At 39.9% G+C, this 22,044-nt stretch overlaps 2 protein-coding genes across 20 annotated transcripts in view; one reads left to right on the top strand and one right to left on the bottom strand.

Annotated features, from left to right (window-relative positions):
* Positions 1–21,082, top strand: part of LOC128634231 (myotubularin-like) — a 26,905-nt gene extending 5,823 nt beyond the window's left edge. For 2 of the 19 annotated variants that reach the window (XR_008397510.1, XR_008397514.1), the window contains exons 9-13: positions 1–10; positions 118–277; positions 8,534–8,626; positions 10,544–10,910; positions 16,327–18,881. The exon at positions 1–10 is cut by the window's left edge and continues 208 nt beyond it. Coding sequence is in view for 3 of the 19 variants with exons in the window: in XM_053684530.1 (XP_053540505.1) it covers positions 8,188–8,234; positions 8,371–8,443; positions 8,534–8,626; positions 10,780–10,908 (342 nt within the window). In the remaining 16 variants the exon portion in view is untranslated. The other 17 variants (XR_008397512.1, XR_008397513.1, XR_008397511.1 and 14 more) reach the window with 17 other exon arrangements.
* The window catches only part of LOC108272388 (piwi-like protein 1), a 496,438-nt gene that overhangs the window by 384,063 nt on the left and 90,331 nt on the right, over positions 1–22,044 (bottom strand). The gene's annotated exons all lie outside the window — the stretch shown is intronic.

Below are 22,044 nucleotides of genomic sequence, written 5' to 3'. Positions count from 1 at the left end.
GTAATGTAAGGTAACTGCAGGAGTAGTGAGAAGCACTGACACAGTTGACGAGGCAATACATGCTTATTAATTATTTGTTTTTATACTAGTGTATATTATTTTTTAAATCGGTTTCAGGTAAACTGGTTGGCGCTTATTGACGGGGTGTATGTGCGTGACTGCACCTGGCGCATATTGAAGAGGGTGATTGCTAACTCCCTGGAAAAGAATCTCAATTGGAGGGGAGTCGATGGAAAGACTTCACTGTCCGCTCTCCAACTCGGAGAGGTCGTGATTGGTAAGTATATCTGTTTACATACAGAATTAGCTGTCTCTCTCAGATGATATGTAAGGGGTAATCCACGGCTAGATGTGCATTAAACGATTTAATGCATGATGTGGAGGAAAAGAATCACTCGTTCAAATCGTTTAATGCACACCTAGCCATGGATTACCCCGCCTATACCATGGTCTTTCCACAATTAATAACGTTAAAGCTGTCATTGGTTTAGAAGTGCAAACTTTGATTAGAAGTTTAAAATAAACTTTGGGAGGTCCCACTTCGGCTCTAATTGGCTATTTATATTTCTCTGGTTTACTTTATTTAAATGGTTAGTAGTCATATGGATCCCAGCATAGCTGGGACAGGCACGCCTTTAAGATTTATTAGTTGGAACGTCAGAGGTATGGGTAATCCTGTCAAGACATGTAAGGATTTTAAACATTTGAAACATTTAAACTTCAATATAGTATTTTTACAGGAGACGCACCTACGTCTTAAAGTATTAAAGATCATCAAAGGTTACTCTGCCCTTGGGTGAGTCAAGTCTTCCACTCGAACTTTAATTCGAAAGCAAGAGGGGTCGCTATTTTAATTGACAAAAGGTCACAGTTTTCCTCCACTAACGTTGTTGCTGATGTGAACGGTAGATATATTATAGTTGCTGGTACTCTGATGCAAAGACAGGTGTTGTTGGTAAATGTACACGCTCCAAACTTTGATGATGTGGAATTTGCTAATAGATTGTTGAGCAATCTCCCTTTTTAAATACTCACCTGTAGATTTTCGGTGGAGATTTAAACTGTGTAATTCACCAAAACTTTGATCGGTCTAATCCCCGTACTCTGAATCAATCTGCTATGTCTAAAACATTTTCCGATTTTATGGGTCGAACGGTCTCGTTGATCCCTGGAGATCCCGTAACTCTGCTCTTAAAAAGTTTTCTTTCTTCTCCCAGGTGCTATCCTATTGAAATCCTATTCGAGGATTGATTATTTTTTATAGACAGCACTCTTGATTCTTGTGTAGTTTCTTCTGACTATTTGGGTATTGTAATTTCTGATCATGCGATCATGAATTAGATATTCATCTTTCTATTTATAAACGTAGCCGACCGCCTTGGAGATTTAATTCTCTTCTTTTAGCAGACAGTGAATTCTGTGAGTTCATTTCTACTTCTATGGATGACTTTCTTTTCTTCAGTCAGAATGACTCCACCTCTTATTCATTGTTATGGGAGACACTTAAATCCTATATCAGAGGGCAGATTATTTCTTACTCCACTCTCTGTAATTTAAAGCGCACTGCTAGGGTTAATGAACTTACATCTGCGATCAGTAGTCTCGATCAAAGATGTACGTTGAACCCCTCTCCAGAACTTCTTAAACAGCGAATCGACTTACAGGCAGAATTCAATCTTATTTCGACTAAAGAGGCGGAACGCTTGTTGTTACGTACTCCTGGTTCATATTATGAACATGGCGACGAGCCGAGTCGTTTACTGGCACGTCAGCTACGGCGACAGGCCGCTTCCCGTCTCATACCTAGTGTTAAAAACACTCATAATATCGTCACTACAGAGCCCATGGAAATTAATGCTACTTTTAAATGGTTTTACTCTTCACCTTATAAATCTGAATTTCCTGCAGACGATACTAAAGTGAATGCATTTCTTCAAGACCTTTGTAACCCTGTTAGTGATTCGAATACTGCCATGCAACTGGACTCCCCACTCTCTTCAAGAAATTTGAATTCAGTTAAAACTATGCAATCTAACAAAGCTCCTGGCTCGGACGGGTTTCCAGTTGAATTTTTTTAAAATGTTTATTGGAAAATTAGCTCCATTGCTTTTATCTGTGTTCAACGAATCCTTGGAATGTGTCTTTGCCTCTGACTCTGACACAAGCCACGATAGCTCTCCTTCTTAAGGAGGGTAAGGATCCAACCTCCTGTGGTTCTTATAGGCCGCTGTCTCTGCTTAATGCAGATGTAAAGATGTTGGTGAAAGTAATGGCATCTCGTTTAGAGGACATTATCCCTTATATTATATGTGAAGAGCAGAAGGGTTTTATAAAGGGACGTCAGATGTTTTTCAATACCCGTACGCTCTTTAATATAATTTATTCAAAGCATTCGGCAGTGCTTCCTGAGATTGTGATTTCATTAGATGCTGAAAAAAGCATTTGATAGGGTTGAGTGGGAGTATTTGTTTGCAGTCTTGAGGAAGTTCGGATTTGGGGATGAGTTTATTTCTTGGATTAGCCTCCTTTACTCAACCCCTAATGCCAGGGTTCAGACAAACGATCTCGTCAAGGTTGTCCTTTATCCCCTCTGCTTTTTGCTGTCGCTATCGAACCTCTGTCCATCGCATTAAGATCTTCTCCCTTGTTTAAAGGAATAGTTCTATACGGTGTAGAATACAAATTGTCGCTATATGCTGATGATTTGTTATTGTATGTAACCGATCCTGTTGCCTCTATGCCTGCTGTCTTGGGTGTTCTGGAATCCTTCGGTGTTGTCTCTGGTTATAAATTAAACTTGGATAAAAGCGACTGTTTTCCTGTCAATACTGCAGCATTTTCTCTCCAACAGTCAGATTTACCGTTTCGATTTAGTCAGTAAGGGTTTAAATACCTAGGTATCAACGTGACACGTTCTCTATCTAATCTTTCATCAGCTAACTTCACTCCCCTTATCTCAAAGGTTAAATCTAACATTCAGATTTGGGTAACTTACCCCTTTCTCTAATTGTCAGGATCAATGTCGTCAAAATGAATATATTACCGAAGTTTCTTTTCTTGTTCCAGCAAGTGCCTCTTTCTCTGCCAAAATCATTCTTCGATTCATTGGATAAGATAATTAGTACTTTTATTTGGGGCGGGAAGCCACCAAGGGTTAGTAAATTATTGCAGAAATGTAGACTTAGTGGAGGACTTGCATTACCCAATTTTCAATTCTATTACTGGGCTGCGCACATCCATAAACTCTGCTACTGGGTTAAATCTCCTGGATCTTCTTGGTCTAAATTGGAACTATTGTCGTGTAGGGAATCCTCTTCACCTGCTTTACTTTACTCCTCTTTACCTACAAAACTCTCCCTATATACTGATAATCTAGTTGTCCTCAACACTTATGACTTGGTATCAGTTTAGACGGCGCTTTAAATTTGTAGGTGCATCCTCTTTGTGTCCTTTAGTCAACAACCATCTATTTCCTCCATCGTGTTTGGACTCCACATTCTCAGTGTGGGATGACAAGGGTATTGAACAAGTTAGAAATCTGTATCACGAAGGTGTGTTCGATAGCTTTGCCAATCTGGCATACTCTTATGACCTCCCTGTGACTCATTTTTTTCGGTATTTTCAAATTCGGAATTTCGTTTCTAGATGTTTTCCTGATTTCCCCTCTGCGCCTCCTGAACAGGCTTGGGAAAGCTTGTTTTCAAACAATCCACATCAGAGAGGAATGATTTCTAGGATTTATGATTTCATTCTGGCGTTAGGTAGTGAGTCGTGTAACAAAGTTAGGAATGCGTGGGAAACGGAGTTAGGAGTACAGATAAGTGAGGGGTGTTGGGAACGTGCTATAGGGAGGGTACAGTCTACCACTTCCTGTGCTCGTCTTGGACTCATCCAGTTCAAAGTTTTACACAGACTCCCATCTGTCCAAGTCGAGACTTTCTGTAATATATCCGGACGTAGAGGACAAGTGTGATAAATGCCATGGCTCTCCCTGTCATCTTGGCCATAGGTTTTTCTTCTGCCCTGATCTCCATGGTTTTTGGACTGTTTTTTTACCATCATGTCCACTATTCTCAGGGTAGATTTAAATCCTTGTCCATTGATTGCTGTATTTGGGATTCCTGATGCCTCAGTTCCATTGAGCTTGATACAAAAGGATGTTTTTGCTTTCACATCCCTTATAGCAAGACGTTCCCTACTGTTGCAGTGGAAGTCTGCTAAATACCCATCTATCTCCCAGCGGCTAAAGGGCGTGATGTTTTTTCTGAAACTCGAGAAAATAACATATAGGATGAATGGTTGTACGGACAAGTTTTTTTATAAAGGGCATCCCTTTATTGTATACTTTATGGAGTTAGACACTTCCCACTTAAATTTTTTGCCTGTTGTTGGATTTTACAATATCTTTATAACCAGCGACAGTTATTGGGTATCCATGATGAGGCGGGGGGCGGGTTTTCTGCATTTTTAATTTTGTTTTCCTTTGTTAGTGAAAAAAGAAGAAAAACCTGTGAATGTTTACTGCTGTGTGTTGCTCAATTTGTTTTCCTTGGGAAAGGGAGGGGAGGAGAGAAGAGAAAAGGTGATGTTCAGCTGACATGTAGACGTGTTCAGGAGAAATGTTCAATAAAAATGAAACTGGAAAGAAAAAAGTTTAAAATAAACTTTAATTTCCATAAGTTAGGTGGTTAGATCTGGAATTTTGTCTGAAGTAAATCAGACACACAGATAAAGTAGTGTGATAAGATTTAGGAATGATCACGGTGATCAAACTGGCTGGAATTACCTGTGCAATAAACAGTTATAATGCACACCTTCCAGCCAATCAGAATCCAGTATTCACACTGACCGTGGTATAAGTGTAATTAATGCTTAAGATTCATAATGACTGTACGATATGTGTTGCTTTATTCCAAAGCTGCAGTTCATAGAAACCTCCTCACGGCTAAAGCTGCAGAGATGGAGGTCGAGGGGACCATGAAGAGGCGGCTCCAGCTGGCATCAGAGCGAGAGTGTGGGTGCAAGAGCAGACTTTTGATAAAGGAGGGTATTTACACTGTTTTAACTGCTGTGTTTTTTGCGCTATTTATTAATTTGTTAAAATGTTCATATTATAGTCTATTTTTAATTGTTTAGAAAGTAACTATATAAAATGGACGTCAACACGCACCACTCTGTGAGGTCATTTCTCGCTCTCACCAGAGTAGTTGTGATTGTTTAGTGTTTACGACAGGGCCAAAACATTCAAGGCCATGGTGTATTTTGACTGTTCCTGTAGCATAATCTCACCAAACTGTGTGTACACGAGTCCACAGACACTGAGTCTATTCACAGTTCCATGCTGTGTAGATGTTCTGCTCATCCTCACTGTACCGTAAAGGTCAGAACCTCACATCTGTAACCTTGTAGCGTTCCTTAATAAACACGACTGCAACCAAGCTTGTGTATCACTACTATTTTTAGATCTCCGCCTCTCAAAAGTATTGGCGCCCTGTGCGTCCGCCTCTCAAATCTTTTGGCGCCCTACGCGGCCAGCTCTCAAATCTGTTGGCGCCCTATGCGTCCGGCTGTCAAATCTATTGGTGCCCTATGCGTCCAGCTCTCAAAACTATTGGCGCCCTTCACGGGCAGTTCTCAAAAGTATTGGCACCCGATCTGAATTTTGCCACGGCAAGCACCACTCACATTTTCTTCAGGAAATGTACCTTAAAATAATAAAAAGTGTCTCACTAGGCTGTTTGTCGAGATAAACGTGAAAACATCTTGAGCTTGTGTTCACCACAGACCTTATTTCCGGCATTTAACCCAAAACCCCATTGACGGAAGTGCTAATACGCTGAATCGTTTCTGGGTTTCACGACTCATTCCTGCAGCACTCTGTAAGACGGGCTGTTGTTATCAAACCATCGAAGTAAGATAAGCAGCTTTGGTAATGATTCTTTAAATGAACCGATTCAGAATCCTCTTCTTGAATCGTTTGAGTCGTTCTCACTCGGTCAGGGTTGCACGTGTGGGTTGCTTTTCCTGCACGTGTTCACAGACCGTAAATCCCGACCCCATGGTAGACACTCGACAGAAATTTCATACTAAAGTAAGTATTTTATATTTTCTGGGTCTAAACAGAGCAGAAGTATTGCTAACGTGTTGTACAGATTCTATTGGACTGGTGAACTGTGTGGATTTGTATATTTAACCCAGTTTAATATGGCCTGCTTTGTTCAGTCAGAGACAAGTAAATCTGTTCTAATGTTCATTTATTTTCCATAGATAAAACACGTTTGTTTACACATGAATACGTGCTTTATGCTTTCAGAATGGTGGAGATTTGGCTCTTAACTATGGTTAAGTGGGGGGTACTATAAAATGCACAGTTCTGAGACACTATATACCTATACTGTGAAATCAGTACATGTGTGTTTAGAATGATTATAGCTTTTGGGGAAAAAACTATTCTTGAATCTATTAGTCCTTGTTCTGATGCACCTGTAACGTCTCCCTGAGGGCAACAGATCAGAGCCAGGGTGAGAGCTGTCCTCAATGATGGTTTTTCCTCTGCTGAGGCAACGGGGGGTGTAAATATCCATCACGGAGGTGTTGTGGATAAAAAATGTCATAAAATAAACATAAGGGAGACCTAGCATCCAGCAAAGGGGAGAAGAAGAAAAGATGGGCACCTAGACACATAGAAGCGGGATTAGGCGGACATTGACAAATTGCAATTACACTTTAAAGATCTTTAAGAGCAGTAGTAGTCAAAAAAGTCAAAAAGAGGTATACGAGCTGAGCTGAGGAGTGCTAATACACACACGCGCGCTCGTACAGTCAAGGGCGGGCAAGTAGACACAACATACACACACATGAATAACTTTAATAATCTTATTGTAATAGAGAAACTCTCTATAAAAAAACAGAATAGTAGGATATGCAGGACAGTATGGAGGATATGCAGGAGCTTAAGCTCATCACTTCTGAGAATTCTCATCGGTGTGGATCTCGTGTGGTGGAACGGAACAATAAATCTGGACCCTTGCTTCTTCTCACTCACGGCTGGTGTCTTTTTTTCTATCTCCAACTGGGCTCAGAGGTAGATGTGAGTGTTGGCTTCTATGTTGAATTTTAAGTGTTTTTGGGTAATAGGCTATATTTGAGCCAACAGAGGGGAGAGGTAATAAATAAACTTATAAATGTGATTACTTGATGACCGTAGACAGAACTCTATAAATGTGAAATGTTTTGTTGAAGTTCAGATGAAACTCTGATGTACAGAATCTTCAACAGAGTTCTGCAGAAAGATTTTGAATGCCTGTCATTCACCAGAACAAATTTGCAGTTGAACAGTCTGTCTAAAAGAAAAAATCTAAACACACAATATAAAATTCCTGCAGTGTGAATAAAGCCTTTGTGTTGCTTTTAGCAAACATGTCTAGTACTCTCGGTTCAATGTACACAATTTACCCCATTTAAATGCATTTTGGAAATTGTTCCACATGGCCTTAAAGTGTGAATATTCACTGTATGCCAAATAAGTAATCAAAGAATGGAATGGATTTTTTCTTCTCTAATGGACCATTAATCACAATTATAAAAGATGATGCATCAGGTACAAAGTATCAGGGTTTTTCCCCCCTCTTTTTCCCACAATAGTTGCATGATTTTTGCTACACCCTTTCCACCGTGTGTGTGTGTGTGTGTGTGTGTGTGTGTGTGTGTGTGTGTGTGTGCGTGCGCGCGCGCGCTACAAATCACTTTGAGGTAAAAATATTTTAAGGCAGCCACTTTCACCTTCCTACAACAATTGGTGACTGGTCTGAGGTGAAGCTTCTTGTCATGTTACTGTGGTCATGGATCACATTGTGGGGATCTCTGTAATGTAACCGTTTCTGTAATTATCCTTACTTGCCTTTGCGCTTTTGTGCTTCTGTGTCTTCTGTTGGTGCTTTATTCTGCTTTTTAGGGCCCGAGCACCGCTGCTGCAAAGCCCTATTGGATCTGCTGTTTATTATTGGGGCAGAGCACCGAAGGTGCAGCGCTTCCGGTGACCACCGGATGTGCAGGGCCCTTTTGATTTTCTGGTGTTTATTGTTTATTTCATGCATTCTTGTCGTTTTTAAGGACCTAAACATGGCTGAAAACTCCCAAAACTCGGTAGACGCGCCAGCACCAGTGAAAATGTAACTTACATTGGGCATGGGCATGGTCGAGGAGCTCCTTAGCACCCCTGAATGCAGACAAAGGTCGGGATGAAGTTGCTCCGATGTGCACGATTTACCATATATATATATATATATATATATATAATTAGATAGATATGGGGTAATAAAGTGTAAAATATAGATAATTCACAATAATTTAATATCAGATATCAGTTAGATTCAGCTTCGGACACAAGTTCCAGGTACTGATCGAGAAGGAGTGGATCAGCTTCGGACACAAGCTGGCCTCGGTGCGTATGAGCAGTGAGGGCATGGTTGTGTGTGGGCGCGTGAACGCATGTATATTTAACCCCATCTTTCTCTCTCTGTGTGTTTCTCAGCGTGTCGGCCTTGGAGATGAGAATCACGCCAACTCGGAACGATCCCCTCTCTTTGTGCAGTTCATCGACTGTGTGTGGCAGATGATGAGACAGGTCAGCTACTGATGCTTTACACCACAACACTGTTGAATTCTCCAATCTGATTGGTCAGAAGGTGTTGGAGACATTTCTGTAACAGCAAGATTCTGATTCCAGCTGCAAGGGAAATTACAGCTTTATAGTGATGTGCTCGTTCCTATAGTAACAGCTCTTTCACAGGGTCTAGTATGGCGTACGCAATACATATTCTAAGCTTAATCGTAAACATATTATAAACATGTCACTTAAAGAAAAAGACGTATGATCATTGTGATCTAGTTAAGATTTATAAGTTATCTATTTATGGAAGTTTTATGGAAGTATTCTCCAGTGTCACGGCAGAGAGGACATTGCACTTTCCAGTTTCTCAGTAACATTGCAAGTCTTATTCATTTCAAGAGTTAGGGGGAAAAAAGAGAGGTTTGTGAGGGAACTATTGTTTTATTTTAATGTTATAAAGTAAGAGATCATAATGAGAACTAACTCTCTTTTCCAGGACATTCCAAATTGTTCTTTGGCTATGCCCCATGTTTGTGCAATGGTTCAGACCGGTTTTTCCTCTTTTCGCAGCTTCAAAATGGCTTGCTTTTCTCCCATAGACAGCTCTCTGGTCTTCATGTCAGTTTATTCTTTTTAACAACAAATGCTGTCTCCACAGGTGAAACCCAGGGCTCAAACCAAGAGAAGACATTCAGAGCTATTCATTCTTTAAAGTCCATTTAACGAGGTACACCTGGCCAGCAAGAAAAAAACATCAGTCACTCGTTCCAGTATTTTTGAACAGTTAATGAATAGGATGGCTTCAAAAAAGCTGCCATATTTTAAGCTGTGTAACACGTCTAGATGTAAATATGAGGAAATGAAAGCTGAAATTCTGATCTATCGTCTCATATTCGTCTTTTATCTCAAACCCAAATGTCTTCAGTATACAGCAAAAGCAAGTGAATTGGCCTTGATGTTCCAATACTTTTGAAGAGGACTCTAATTGTAAGAATTAAATATAATTTCCATACTGAACAAAGACTGATTATCTGTTCAGGCGTTATTGTGCAGATCCACATTTAAGCATCTTACTATACACAGCAGTGAGCAGGAGAGAATGGAAAAGGTACGCTCCACGTTTCTCCACTAATGGGCGGAGGCTTTCCAGCCTGTCTGATTTTTCTGAATGGAAATGAATTTGTCTAAGTGTCTTATGACTTCTCTCTCTGTCTCTCTCTCTCTTTTGTTTTTAGGAAGTACAGGGTAAAACAGTCACTGTGGTCCTACATTAACAGTCAGCCGGAGGACTTCACTAACCCGTTCTATGTGGACTGTAAAAACCAGGTGCTGTATCCACTGGCCAGTCTCACACATCTGGAGCTCTGGGTGGGTTATTATGTGCGCTGGAACCCACGCATGAGACCACAGGTGCTTATACTGCAAACCACACTCTGTGAAATTCTGGGGAAATGCTCAAAAATAGTGTTTCCAATATATACCAAAATACCCAGTTACTTGTATAACTGAACAGTGTCACTTCAGACACATGATGAATGTCACTTTTTATTACTAGATGTTTCTGGGTTTTAACACCAAGTTTGCTTTAAAAAAACAAAACCATTTCTATCAGCACAAAGCTAAAACAAACACAAAAGCTGGAGTAATGGGTCGGTAAGCATAAAAAGTGCCGTACACAGTGGAACTGGACACACGAGGATCTCTGACACTGTTGACTCTTCAGTGGTTCCATTTTCAGTTCTAGTTTGTAGGTACAGGTTTCAGTCTTCAACAACATTGTAGTTTTCTTTTTAAAATGCACTCCTTGGTTGTGCTCACTGCATTACAAACTCAAATCCAACATTGTGAGATTTTTTTATTTTTAAGTGTGTTGAAATGGAGTTTTCTTGAGATTCCCCTATATTCCTGTATATTTCATGATTGGCTGGTTAGAAAACTACATGAACGTACAGGTGTTCCTAATAAAGTGGACGGTGAGTGAACATGACGTGGCTGAAACGATTTCCAAAACACTTCAGGAGCAGCTAGCGATAAAGATTAAGGTTACACCGGCTTGATGACTGATCTTTTAATAATGATACATAAATAAATAGAAAGCGAATGGAATGATTTAGAAAATCGGTGTCCCAGAACGAAACTGATGTTTGTGTGCTTTGTTGATTATGTAGATGCCGCTCCATCAGAATCTGAGAGAGTTATTGTTTTTGCGTGAAGAACGTGGAGGAGCTCCAGAGAGAGGCCACGTCATCCTGCTCCATCTCCTCATCCTCAGAGCATACTTCTCCCTCCTCACATAGTGGTACACCACTTCACACTGCTGTCTAAATACACACGCGCACACACACACATACATACATTTAAGAGCACACACTGTCTTTACTCAATGAATACACTCGGGCACAAGTAGGGAGTGGATGAGTATGAAGCGCGCACACACACACACACACACACACACACACATTCCTGTTTGCAATTTTTTTAACTATAGAGAAGTAACCTAGTGTCACATTTTATAAATCCTTAATACTTAAAAATGGATCTTGGATCAATGAGGTTTTCTACTGTTCTCAAGGCTTGGCATGCTGTGCATCCTGAGATGCTTTTCTGCTCACCATGTATGTAAAGAGAGCTTATTTGATGTTACCATGGCCGTCCTATTAACTTGACCCAGTCTGGCCATTCTCCTTTCGTCAACAAGGTGTTTCCACCCCGAGAACTGCCACTTACCGGATGTTTTTCACACGTGTGTGTGTGTGTGTGTGTGTGTGTGTGTGTGTGTGTGTGTGTGTGTGTGTGTGTGTGTGTGTGTGTGTGTGTGTGTGTGTGTGTGTGTGTGTGTGTGTGTGTGTGTGTGTGTGGAAATCCTAGGAGAGCCGCAGTTTCTGGAATACTCAAACCAGACCATTTAGAATCTACAACCATGCCACGGATAAAATCACTGGATTACATTCTGGTGTTTGATGTGAATATTGACTGAAGCTCTTCATCTGATCCTGCTTGATGTTGTACATTGTGGTGTTGCCATATGATTGGCTGATTGGATAATTGTATGAATGAGCACATGTACAAGTGATCAGTGAGCACATCTATCTACCATAGAGGTATTTTGGGGCAATACTTGACAATGTACCTGACTTTGTTAGACTTGTGGCCAAGTTGAAGAAGCTTTTGACATCCCAATGGAAAATAATAAATAAAACAATCCAGGACAAATTCACTTTCAGTATTTTATTTTTACATTGTTTTTTTCCCCCTTAATGTTAATCTCTTTCTACAGAACCCGTCCAAACTTCATATGTCAATGTAGTAAGCAAGATAAACTGTCTACAGATAAAGAATCTAAGCATGCATCTGTTTTCACCCTTATAGAAAAAGTTTTGAAGTTCCTATCCAAAAGACACCAAGAGCCCAGATGTCCTTAGAAACAAAATGTACCCTCCAACTCGTGGCCTTTTCAGAAACTCGATTCCCAGACATCGCCACACTAATCACAGTGCATCCTTCAAATCCACCGTGCAGCGGAAATGGACCAGTCGATTTAAACGGATTGTTGAAAATGTACGTTGTTCAAGGCATTTGTGGATTTGAAATTTCGCTACAAACAGAGTCTGAACAGTCGCCAGAATCTGAGGCAAAAACACACGAAGGAACGAGATCACGTCGTCATTGCCTCGTCTCTGGTGTTCTACATTTTTGACAAAAGTAACACCAGAGATGCTGCGTTAAAGTGGTCAAGAAAATTACAACAGAGTAAAAAAATCCCATTGTGTTAGATTATAAACATCGACTGAAACTCTCGATAGGACGTGACACTGTTGGAGAGTTGCATACGAGCGGACATTCAACAATATTTAGTAGAAGCCTTGTGGATGTTTTCGTCTGTGTTCGTCTGTAATATACTGGACTGTCCTACCAAGAGTTCGACCACATACACATTCAACTGAAGCTCATACAGTCGGCATACTGAACTCTCCTTTTTGCCATAGTGCGGCCGCTTAACAGGATAAGGCCTCAGAAGTCAAGCCCCAGCAGCTTGTGGCTAAAAAACTGCAGCAGAATTGAGCTCGGTTAGGAGGTGACGGGTGACGGAAAAAAGCCGGGGAACCCCGGAAAGGTAAACAGGGCTGTGTTCCAAATCTTTTATCGCCTCCTCTTCAAACTCCAAAAACCTCTGGGCCCTACAGCTAAATCCAAAGCTGAGGAAAACAACCGTTCAACTATGAAGGCCTTCTCAAACACAATGTTTGAGCGAAGGGAGGAAATGATCAAACACAGATCAATTGGAACACAGCCCATACAGCAAAACCGTAAAAAGGTGCCATAGAGCGTAAATGATTCAAAAAGACACAAATCTAAGCCCAGTACAACCAGTTGAACATGAATAACACGCAAAGCACATTTCACAAGCATGATATCTTTCAAAAATGTCCAAAAGTACAAATTCCCTAATAAAGGAAAAAGACATGTTTGTGCTAACATGTAAGACTTGAGTTTCCACATCTTCCAAACAAGTACACTTGAGCGTCTTCGTTACTGTAAGCTCGGCTCTGAAAATCTGCTACCACTGTTGTACCAGTAAACACACACACAGACAGAGCAAGTTAGCAAAGATCGGTCAACAAGGTTTCTTCAACACAACCACCTTTTTATACACGTACGCTCACTTCATATTGTCAGTCCCTTTTTAAAAGTGAATTAAACCATGAGCAGCTATCTTCTCAAAAGTCCGGTCAATTTCAGAGCACAAAAAAACTGCCTATATACACAACAATTCAGTCCCACGGCTCTGAAAGAAATGCAGAGCACAAATGTACAAATCACATTTATATTTTTCTTAAATGTGAAAAGGATGCTTGTAAAAAGATGATAAATCTTCACTGGGAATTACTTTAAGGTCATCAACAATTAATTTATAAATCAGGGGAGCCTGGCTCTGGTCCTGAATTCCTGTGATCATGCACAGTGTGATGATTTCTCATCTAACACTCCTACCTAATGACCCGAGGACTTAAATCGGGTGTGATTCAGGAAAATTCCCAAACTGTACTGGACTGTAGTCTTACAGGACCACAGTAAGGCTTCCCTGCTCTAAAGCGTTTCCTACAGAAATATTTATTTGAACATGATGTGGATAATCTAATCACAGACTCTGGATTAATGGTGCACACAGCGATGCTTTCACACAAAAGTGTGATGGACACTAAAAAGCTGGAGCAACACTAATGCATGAATAGTTTGTCTCAGAGTTTGTACTTTCAGTTAGAAACACATTAAACCTCTGCACAGTTTCCAACTTCATATGAATAATATTGTAAACAGTCGTATTAGTGAGAATGAGGACAAACAGTTAAATATTCACAGAAAGTTTGACCTAGTCACAAATCAGATGTCCCTCCCCTCCCCCCACTGAGAGCATGTATGCGTTGAGCAGTGCTCCCTCTTCAGGCTGGGAGATGTATCACAGGTTACACCACGTTGTCTTCTGCGGGCGGCTCAGCACTGGGGGGCTGGAGGAGAGTTTGTTGAACTGTAAAATGACATTTTCACTTAGGGGTGTACTCACTTTTGTTGCCAGCGGTTTAGACATTAATGGCTGTGTGTTGAGATATTTTGAAGGGACAGCAAATTTACACTGTTCCACAAGCTGTACACTCACTACTTTACATTGTAGCACAGTGTCATTTCTTCAGTGTTGTCACATGAAAAGATATCATCAAATAGTACCATAGCAGGCTGAGAGTTTCACATCAACAAAGGTCAAGCGTGCTCGTTAGAATATCAGCCTGGAAAGTTTTCAAATCGGTCTTATCAGTGTTTTTTTGCTCGCTCATTCACACTTTGCACTATGGTTACGATAACAGTCTATCCTTCTGCCCAACATGGAGAAAACTGGCCACGTCAGCCATTTTGACAGCCTGTGGTGTTGTCTGGTTAAAAATGTGTGTAAGTTTATATTCTAGATTATATTTGTAGTACATCTCCTTGCACATGCACTTTTTCCCCTTAATAGTACAGGGACATACTTGTGCATCAAAAGCAGATAGAACAGTATAATCAAAAAGAGTGCGAAGAAGGGGAAAAAAGTAGAGTACTCGTGACCCCGCCCTCCTTTAAGCCAACCAATGAAAGCAAAGCTCGTTATCAAACAAAATCAAGGTCTACAAAATAACCTGTTGGGAGAACACCACATATAAACACTACACCTTAAAGTGATTAACATCCTATATAAGGTTTGCATAATTATTAGCTTCTCCAATTCAGGAAAATGGGTCAAAAAAAAAAAAGGTCAGAAATTGTAAAATGCCTATCAGGGGGCTGCAGCACACTGACGATCGCAAAATTATTGAGGTGTGACCTCCCAAGAAAAATGCTTTGTGATGAATACTCGACAGGGGGCAAAAAACCACGGAGAAGAAAAGGCGCTAGTTGACTGCAAAAGACTAAGAAGAATAAAACGTGAGAGAACCCATTAGCCAGCACTGCCACCATGTTTCAGAACTGCAACCTTCCACGAGTGTCCAGAAATACAAGGTGGCAAGTGCTCAGAGACATGGCTACAGTAAGGAAGGCAGAAATACAACCGCCACTGCATAAGACTTACAAGCTGAAGCATCATGACTGGGCCAAGAAATACCTGAAGACCGTTCCTTATAGGTTTCATGGACCGATGAAATAAGAGTGACTATAGATGGAGCAGATGGACCTTTTCCGTCTGGTTAAAGATGGACTGAAAATGAACTCCCAAATCTACTGCCAGTTTGTAGAAGATCCTTTCTTCAACAATGGTACAGGAAGAAGTCAGCAACGTTCAAGAAGACCATGATCTTTATGCAGGACAATGCTCCATTCAGCTAAAATGGATCATGAACAGATCAAGAAACTGACATTCAATGGAAGGCTCACGGCGGTTATTGAAAAGAAGGGTGGCTACATTCATCACTGAATAGCTTTGAAGGGCCAAAATAGTTCATTGTTACTTCACTGAATAACTTCCTGAGAAATTAAATTTTTTTATTTGTTAAACCTTCTATTTTGTTGGGAAAGAAACATTTAGGATCAACTGAGACCACTGTATTTGTTCACCAATCAAATTAAGCTGAGAAGTACCATTTGCCATGTGTTTGGGTTTTTTTTTCTTTTTACAGGCCTAGTTAAATAAATTGGAATATAGAAGTACAGTAGAAACGAGAAACCGGACTGAATGCACGTTTTTAAAACGGCTATAGTTGTGTATCCGTGGATTGCAGGCGTGAAAAAGTGAAAAACTGAAATCTGACTGAAGCGAATGTAGTTCAGTTCAGTCTGAAGTTGTAGAGGAAACATTCGCACTCGGTAATTTAGTTTTGTAACACCACACAGATCATAAGGTCTGTTAGAAATTATATATCGGAGCTACAAACCCCACCCTGCTCCGCTGTACGAGGCGACTCAACACCGCCATCTTGTGTTTGTGTGTATGTGTTGCTGTGTTCATGAGGCAGTTTTGCTTAGTTTTTTCTTTAAGGTTTAATGTTCTATATTATTGTGAGTGTGTGTTTATGTATTTTAGTGTGAGCTGTAGTTTTGTTTTGTAATTTTACGTGTTTTATTTCTTCCTCCCTGATTTCTGCACTGCAGTGTATTATTAGAAACAGGGCTTCTCTGTGTAGGAGAACAGTTGTTTTGTGTTTTTAACAGCAAGTTATATTGCTTATTGTGAACCGTTATGTGTGCAGGAGGCGGTTCAGCTGGACGGAGAGATCCTGCATGCGCTGTGAAGCGAGTGTGTTCTGTGGCGTATCGGCACCTGGACAAGCACAAGATCGAGCCGGTGCTCTACATGATGGAGTGGTTCATGTGCGCCTTCTCCAGAACTCTGCCCTGGGCCTCGGTCCTCCGAGTGTGGGACATGTTCCTGTGTGACGGTCAGACACAAACACACACTTGTCCTTCTTTTCTTTCTGTGTTGATTCTCTCTCTCATTCTTTCTTTGTGTAGGAGTGAAAATGATATTCTGTGTGGGTTTGGTGGTGTTGACGTCCATGCTGGGTACTCGGGATAAGCTCAAGGCCTGTCCGGGTCAGTATGAGACCATGGAGGTCCTCAGAGCGATTGAGCCTAGATACATGCAGGAGGGCTTCTTAGTGCTCCAGGTAACACAACAGAGAGGAAGAGGAGGAGTATGATGATGGGTGTCTCACTACTGGCCTAATTCTAAAATCACCACATACCAAATGCACAACCATTTTGTCTTGCTGCCATCACAAAATAATAATGTTTAAACCTTAAGTAACAGAGTCACAGAGGGTGTATATATTTTTCCACACTACATGAAGTTTTGGGATCCTTATAGACTGTGGAACAGAAGTGTACTCAGTGTGTCTCCACCGTTTTATTTCATATTGGAGTACAACCATTTTTCTTTTTTACCATTAAGGATGAAACACTTGTTTCTTTTAAAACACCGTCTTTAAATCTTTTTCTACCTCCTAACTAAACCCTCGGACTTAAGACACGATCTTTGGAGCTGTTGACGCCCTGCTCAGGGTTAAACAACAACGTCTTTACATTACCTTCATTAATAAATTGTCAATCTATCCTCTTGGTTTTTTTATTTTTTTTTTGGAGCAAAAGTCAGGTCCTCTCTCATTTCAACAGGTCCTCTTGTTGGTGAATACACAGCAATCTTCTAAGGGTATTAGGATTTCTCGGAGCAGACATTGTAGCAGATAGTTGCAGAGTTTCTTCTGTGTTTTAACCACAACGTCTTAACCATTATTTTAACACTGAGACACACGACTCCCTTTAATTCATTAACAAACACATTTGTAAGAATTCTGGTCAGCAACAGCCCCGAAAGAACACCTGTGTGTCTCTCTCTCTCTCTCTCTCTCTCTCTCTCTCTCTCTCTCTCTCTCTCTCTCTCTCACACCCACCCCCACACACCCACATGGTCATCAGAGGTCATAAATGTACTGCTGGGACACGGGATGTCGAAGCATAGACGAAAGCTTATGTATTTAGCGACAGTTCTGTGTAAGTATCCTCGTTGGCGAACCATTTTCTGAAATCTTGTTTATAGTTTAAACAAAATGCACGACTCTTTTAAAACACCGTCTTTAAAAAAGGTTTTTCACCCTTAAAATAACCTGGTTAGAAGGTAGGATATGTAATACATATTTTCATTTTCTTCAGGCATATTGTCACTTCAGTCTTCACAACGAATAACACCGAAGGTTTTGACCTTTCTTTCAGTAAAAGAGAACAACGACATCATACAGCCTTGAAGGACTGTAGAAATTTTTATTTTACATCCTAAAGGGTTAGGTTTAGAAGGCATGTAATACGCGCGTTTCTTATAAAACACCGTCTTTAAAACGTTTACCTCCTAAAGGGACCTATTTAGAATGTATGTAAAAACTTTTTTTTTTTTTTTTTATATTTCTTCGGGTATATCAATGTTTTAGAGTATTTATTTCAGTAAATTTTTATTCAAAGTCATTTGACTTTGAATGTCACATTCAACCATCATGTATTTTCTAACAGCGGAGCTATACAAAACAAACCCCCACAATCTAAATTTAATGTGTGGTTGCGAGATAAAAATTCTAATTTATTGAATTAATTAAATATTTAAAGTTGTACACATTATTTTGATGAGTTGTGTTGACATAATAATGTTGATAATTACATCAACTTAATGCAGAAATTACACACAATATTAATTGATTTAAAACAAAATTTACGTCGTAGTACATTTACATTTATTCATTTAACAGAGTGTTAGAGGACCTGTAGACTGAACAAATACTAAGGACATTACAATGTGATTATCATTTCACTTACAATTAAATTCTACTAAAGCAATGAATTTGGGGCATGTTCTCAATTGTGATATGACCAATAGTGGACTCGTGTATAGGCTACACCTGCTAATACATTTGATGGATTATTTTGCACTACTACACGTAGCTAATGCTAGTCATATTTAGCAGTGTAATTTGAATATCTACTCTTTAGTTTACCGTAGCAGTGGATAAGAAGGAAAAAAGTTTCATTTGACAAATCTGCTCTTCTAGAGAGGGCTTTTCATTTGTGCTATAGGAAAGATAAGCATGATTACATTTCTGCTTATTCATGTAAACCTCAACTACATTGTGTAATCTAATTTCATGTATTGATACATTTTTTATTTTATTTTTTAAAATCTTTTGTCATTTGCACACGTAGCCTTCTAGCTCCACAGCCTTTGGACTGTGGATAGTAGATAAAAGTAGTAGACACAGTGTGCAATATGTGCAATGTTCAGTAGGTCATATAATAATAATAATAATAATAATGAGTCTTTATTGATCACATATACATTACAGCACAGTGAAATTCTTTTCTTTGCATATCCCAGGTTGTTAGGAAGTTGGGGTCAGAGCACAGGGTCAGCCATGATACAGCGCCCCTGGAGTAGAGAGGGTTAAGGGGCTTGCTCAAGGGCCCAACAGTGGCAGTGCTGCCCCCATCTTGAATCATATTACCGTAAATACTTAAATGTGCAGTCATTTGTTTCTTTTTTTCACTTTTTTATTCAATTCCTGCTTATTCAGGCTCAGAGTCATGTAGGCTGCATTGAATTTTATTTTCAATTCCCTCATCTCTTTTTCAGCGACTTTATCACTAGCACGTTGCACTGCTTTCACGATTGGGGTGGCACGAGGGGCAGACCTAGCAATGACACTATCCCTGGCATTCTCATGTTTTGTACTGTCTCCATGCTTCTTTACGGTTTCTTTTTTAAAATGACTCAAACTGGTAATGAACTCTGTTTTACCAGCAATATCTTGTCCTGCTTTAGCACAAAAGGTGCAGTACATTTTCCCTTTGTCATAACGTAACCAGGCGAACTCTTGGACGGGAGAAAACTCAACTCGCTGCGCTTGGCAGTCATCATCTGTAAAAGATTGCACACCGATTGAAACGGGCTGGGATGACTCAAATGTCACTTGAGAACTTTCACTGGTCGAGTTGGTCTCAACATCGTTGGCATCTGATGTAGAGGAGGCAGGGTTTGGACAGGCAGGGAATGAGGAAAAAGTCTGATATTTTTCTTGTCAGCTGACTAACGTTAGTTAACTACGCAGTTAGCTAGCCTACATATAACGGATAAATTCACATTCTAACAAACTAAACCACATCAAACTAAATTAAACACCTTTAATAAAAAGGCTCAGGCAGGGTTAGGTTAAGGGATGACTCAACCCAACACTCATTGGTGTGGGAGGTGGCACAGGCACAAAACCTTGTCCTTCATTCTGTATATATTTCTCTATATGTATTTAACATTCTATGAGAAAATATCAGTTGTATAAAAAAAGGAAAATAAATTATATCATTTTTTTAATCTATATATTGTGTTAAAAATGAATTCTGCCACTTTAAAAAAAAAATAATTTTCATGAATCTCATGAAAATGAATCAACGTAAATGAATCACATGAAAATGTATCACTTGAATATGAATCTCATGAAAATGAATCATACGTAAATGAATCACATGTAAATGAACCATATGAAAATGAATAAATAAATTAAAGACTTTTAAAAAAAATCTGTCTAAATGTAAGACGTTTTAGGTGAGGTTAACTATTGGGGGTTGGAGGATCAGTTTAGAGAACATATTTGTTTCTGATGGTTAAGTTCAGGGTTAGGGTTGGCCCCTAAGTTTCAACATTTTGGAAAAGGGAGTTTTTATTGGTTAAAAATTAGGTGATTAGAGTTTATTGTTTGGGTAAGCCCCTAGATTTCAAGATAAAAAATGGTTTTAATGGTTGGAATAGAAGTTCTAATTGGGTTTAAGGGTACTGGATCTATGTTCCCCATCCCTATTGTCCAACTTGTACAGATGAAATTTAATCTGGCCCAAATTTAGGGCCGAACCAGGAAAAAGTTCCATTAATTTTGTCCATGTTCCCTCTCAGATCCTTCTTCCTATTGATTACTCCCCTCCCCCCTGAGAAGAAATGCCTTTCTCTCTATTAATATATACCCCCCACACACATTTTATATATAATATTATATTATATTTATATTTTTGTGTCACGATATGAAGGTTGAGACGGATGCAAGTGCAGATTTTTAAAGTTTAATAAAGAACTTAACAAAATACAAAAGACACTGACATTGGGGCAAATCACTGTGGCAAAGACTAAACATAAACCAAAGAGAAAAACACAGCTCCAGGGACAAAGGTAAAGAAGGACAAACGTGAGACAAAGAGTGCAGTAAAAACTGGCTAAATACACAAGTGCTTACCAGGAATGTGATCCAGGTGCAGTTGGTCATGTGACTGTTATGCAGTGGCTGCTGGGAACTGTAGTTCAGATTTCCTTCTCTGATTACATGACATAATGGTGTATGGTGTAATATGTGGTAATGTACGGGTATTACTCTGTGTGTGTGTGTGTTTATACAGAGGCTGAATGTGTTGGCCACTCTGGTTCAGGGTAACTTACCCAAAATACATCAGAGCATCATCACAGCTCTCATTACCGTGGATGTCCACGCCAGAGACATCGTCACCGAGCTCGTCAATGAAAGGGTACAGATGGCTACACACCTTCTCTTCAGAGCGAAGGGAATCATGGGTGTGGTCAGATCTGATTGGTCAGAAGCTGTTAATAAATCTTTTAAAAATAACTGCAGCTCTGACAGCAGTGCATATGCAGATCAGTTCCCAGGTTTATACAGTATGAACACACTCATTATAAACTATCCACGCTATATCGTCAGCGAGAATGCCCAATTCGTATACAATGAGATCGTATATATATCACATGTCTTTGTGTATGTGTTCAGGTAGGTGGACTCGAGCAGTAATTTTGAGTGGCAGAAGCAGCTGTGCTAATACTGGGACGTGGATCTGGATAAGTGCGTGGCCAGAATGGCTCTGTATCAGTACATCTACGGATATGAGTACCCGGGAGCCTGCCTGCGTCTGGTCATCATCCCGCTCACAGTAAAGACGTGTTAACAATACGTTAAGAATTCATAATGCATAATGTAGTCTAGTGCATGTTATTATAATAATATTTATTTAAATACTATGCGTAATGCATTACGGAGGCTTTATAACATGCTTCGAATGCATTTATCGCTCGTTATAGGCGTGTGAAAGAGTGAAGTCTTAAAGATACGTTTGTGTGTGACCTTTCCATCAGGAACGCGTTTAACGTAAAAAATAAAAAAAAATCTTCTTGGAAATGACATGCTTGTGCTTGTTTGTGATGGTTTTTAGGACCGATGCTACCTGTGTCTGATGGGTAACACCTCGAATAACGTGTGTAGAAGGTGTGAGCTTGATCCTTTCCCCGTTAGCCAGACAGAGTGTCTTGTTGATGTCCAACACGGGGGTAATTTTCTCAATCCACAGGCACGTCCACAGGTACGTCACTCACCACCCACTTG

Source organism: Ictalurus punctatus, chromosome 12 (assembly GCF_001660625.3).
Source record: "Ictalurus punctatus breed USDA103 chromosome 12, Coco_2.0, whole genome shotgun sequence".
In the NCBI taxonomy this organism is placed as follows: Eukaryota; Metazoa; Chordata; class Actinopteri; order Siluriformes; family Ictaluridae; genus Ictalurus; species Ictalurus punctatus.
Note: the sequence above shows the minus strand (reverse complement) of the source record. Positions and strands in the feature narration are given on the sequence as shown.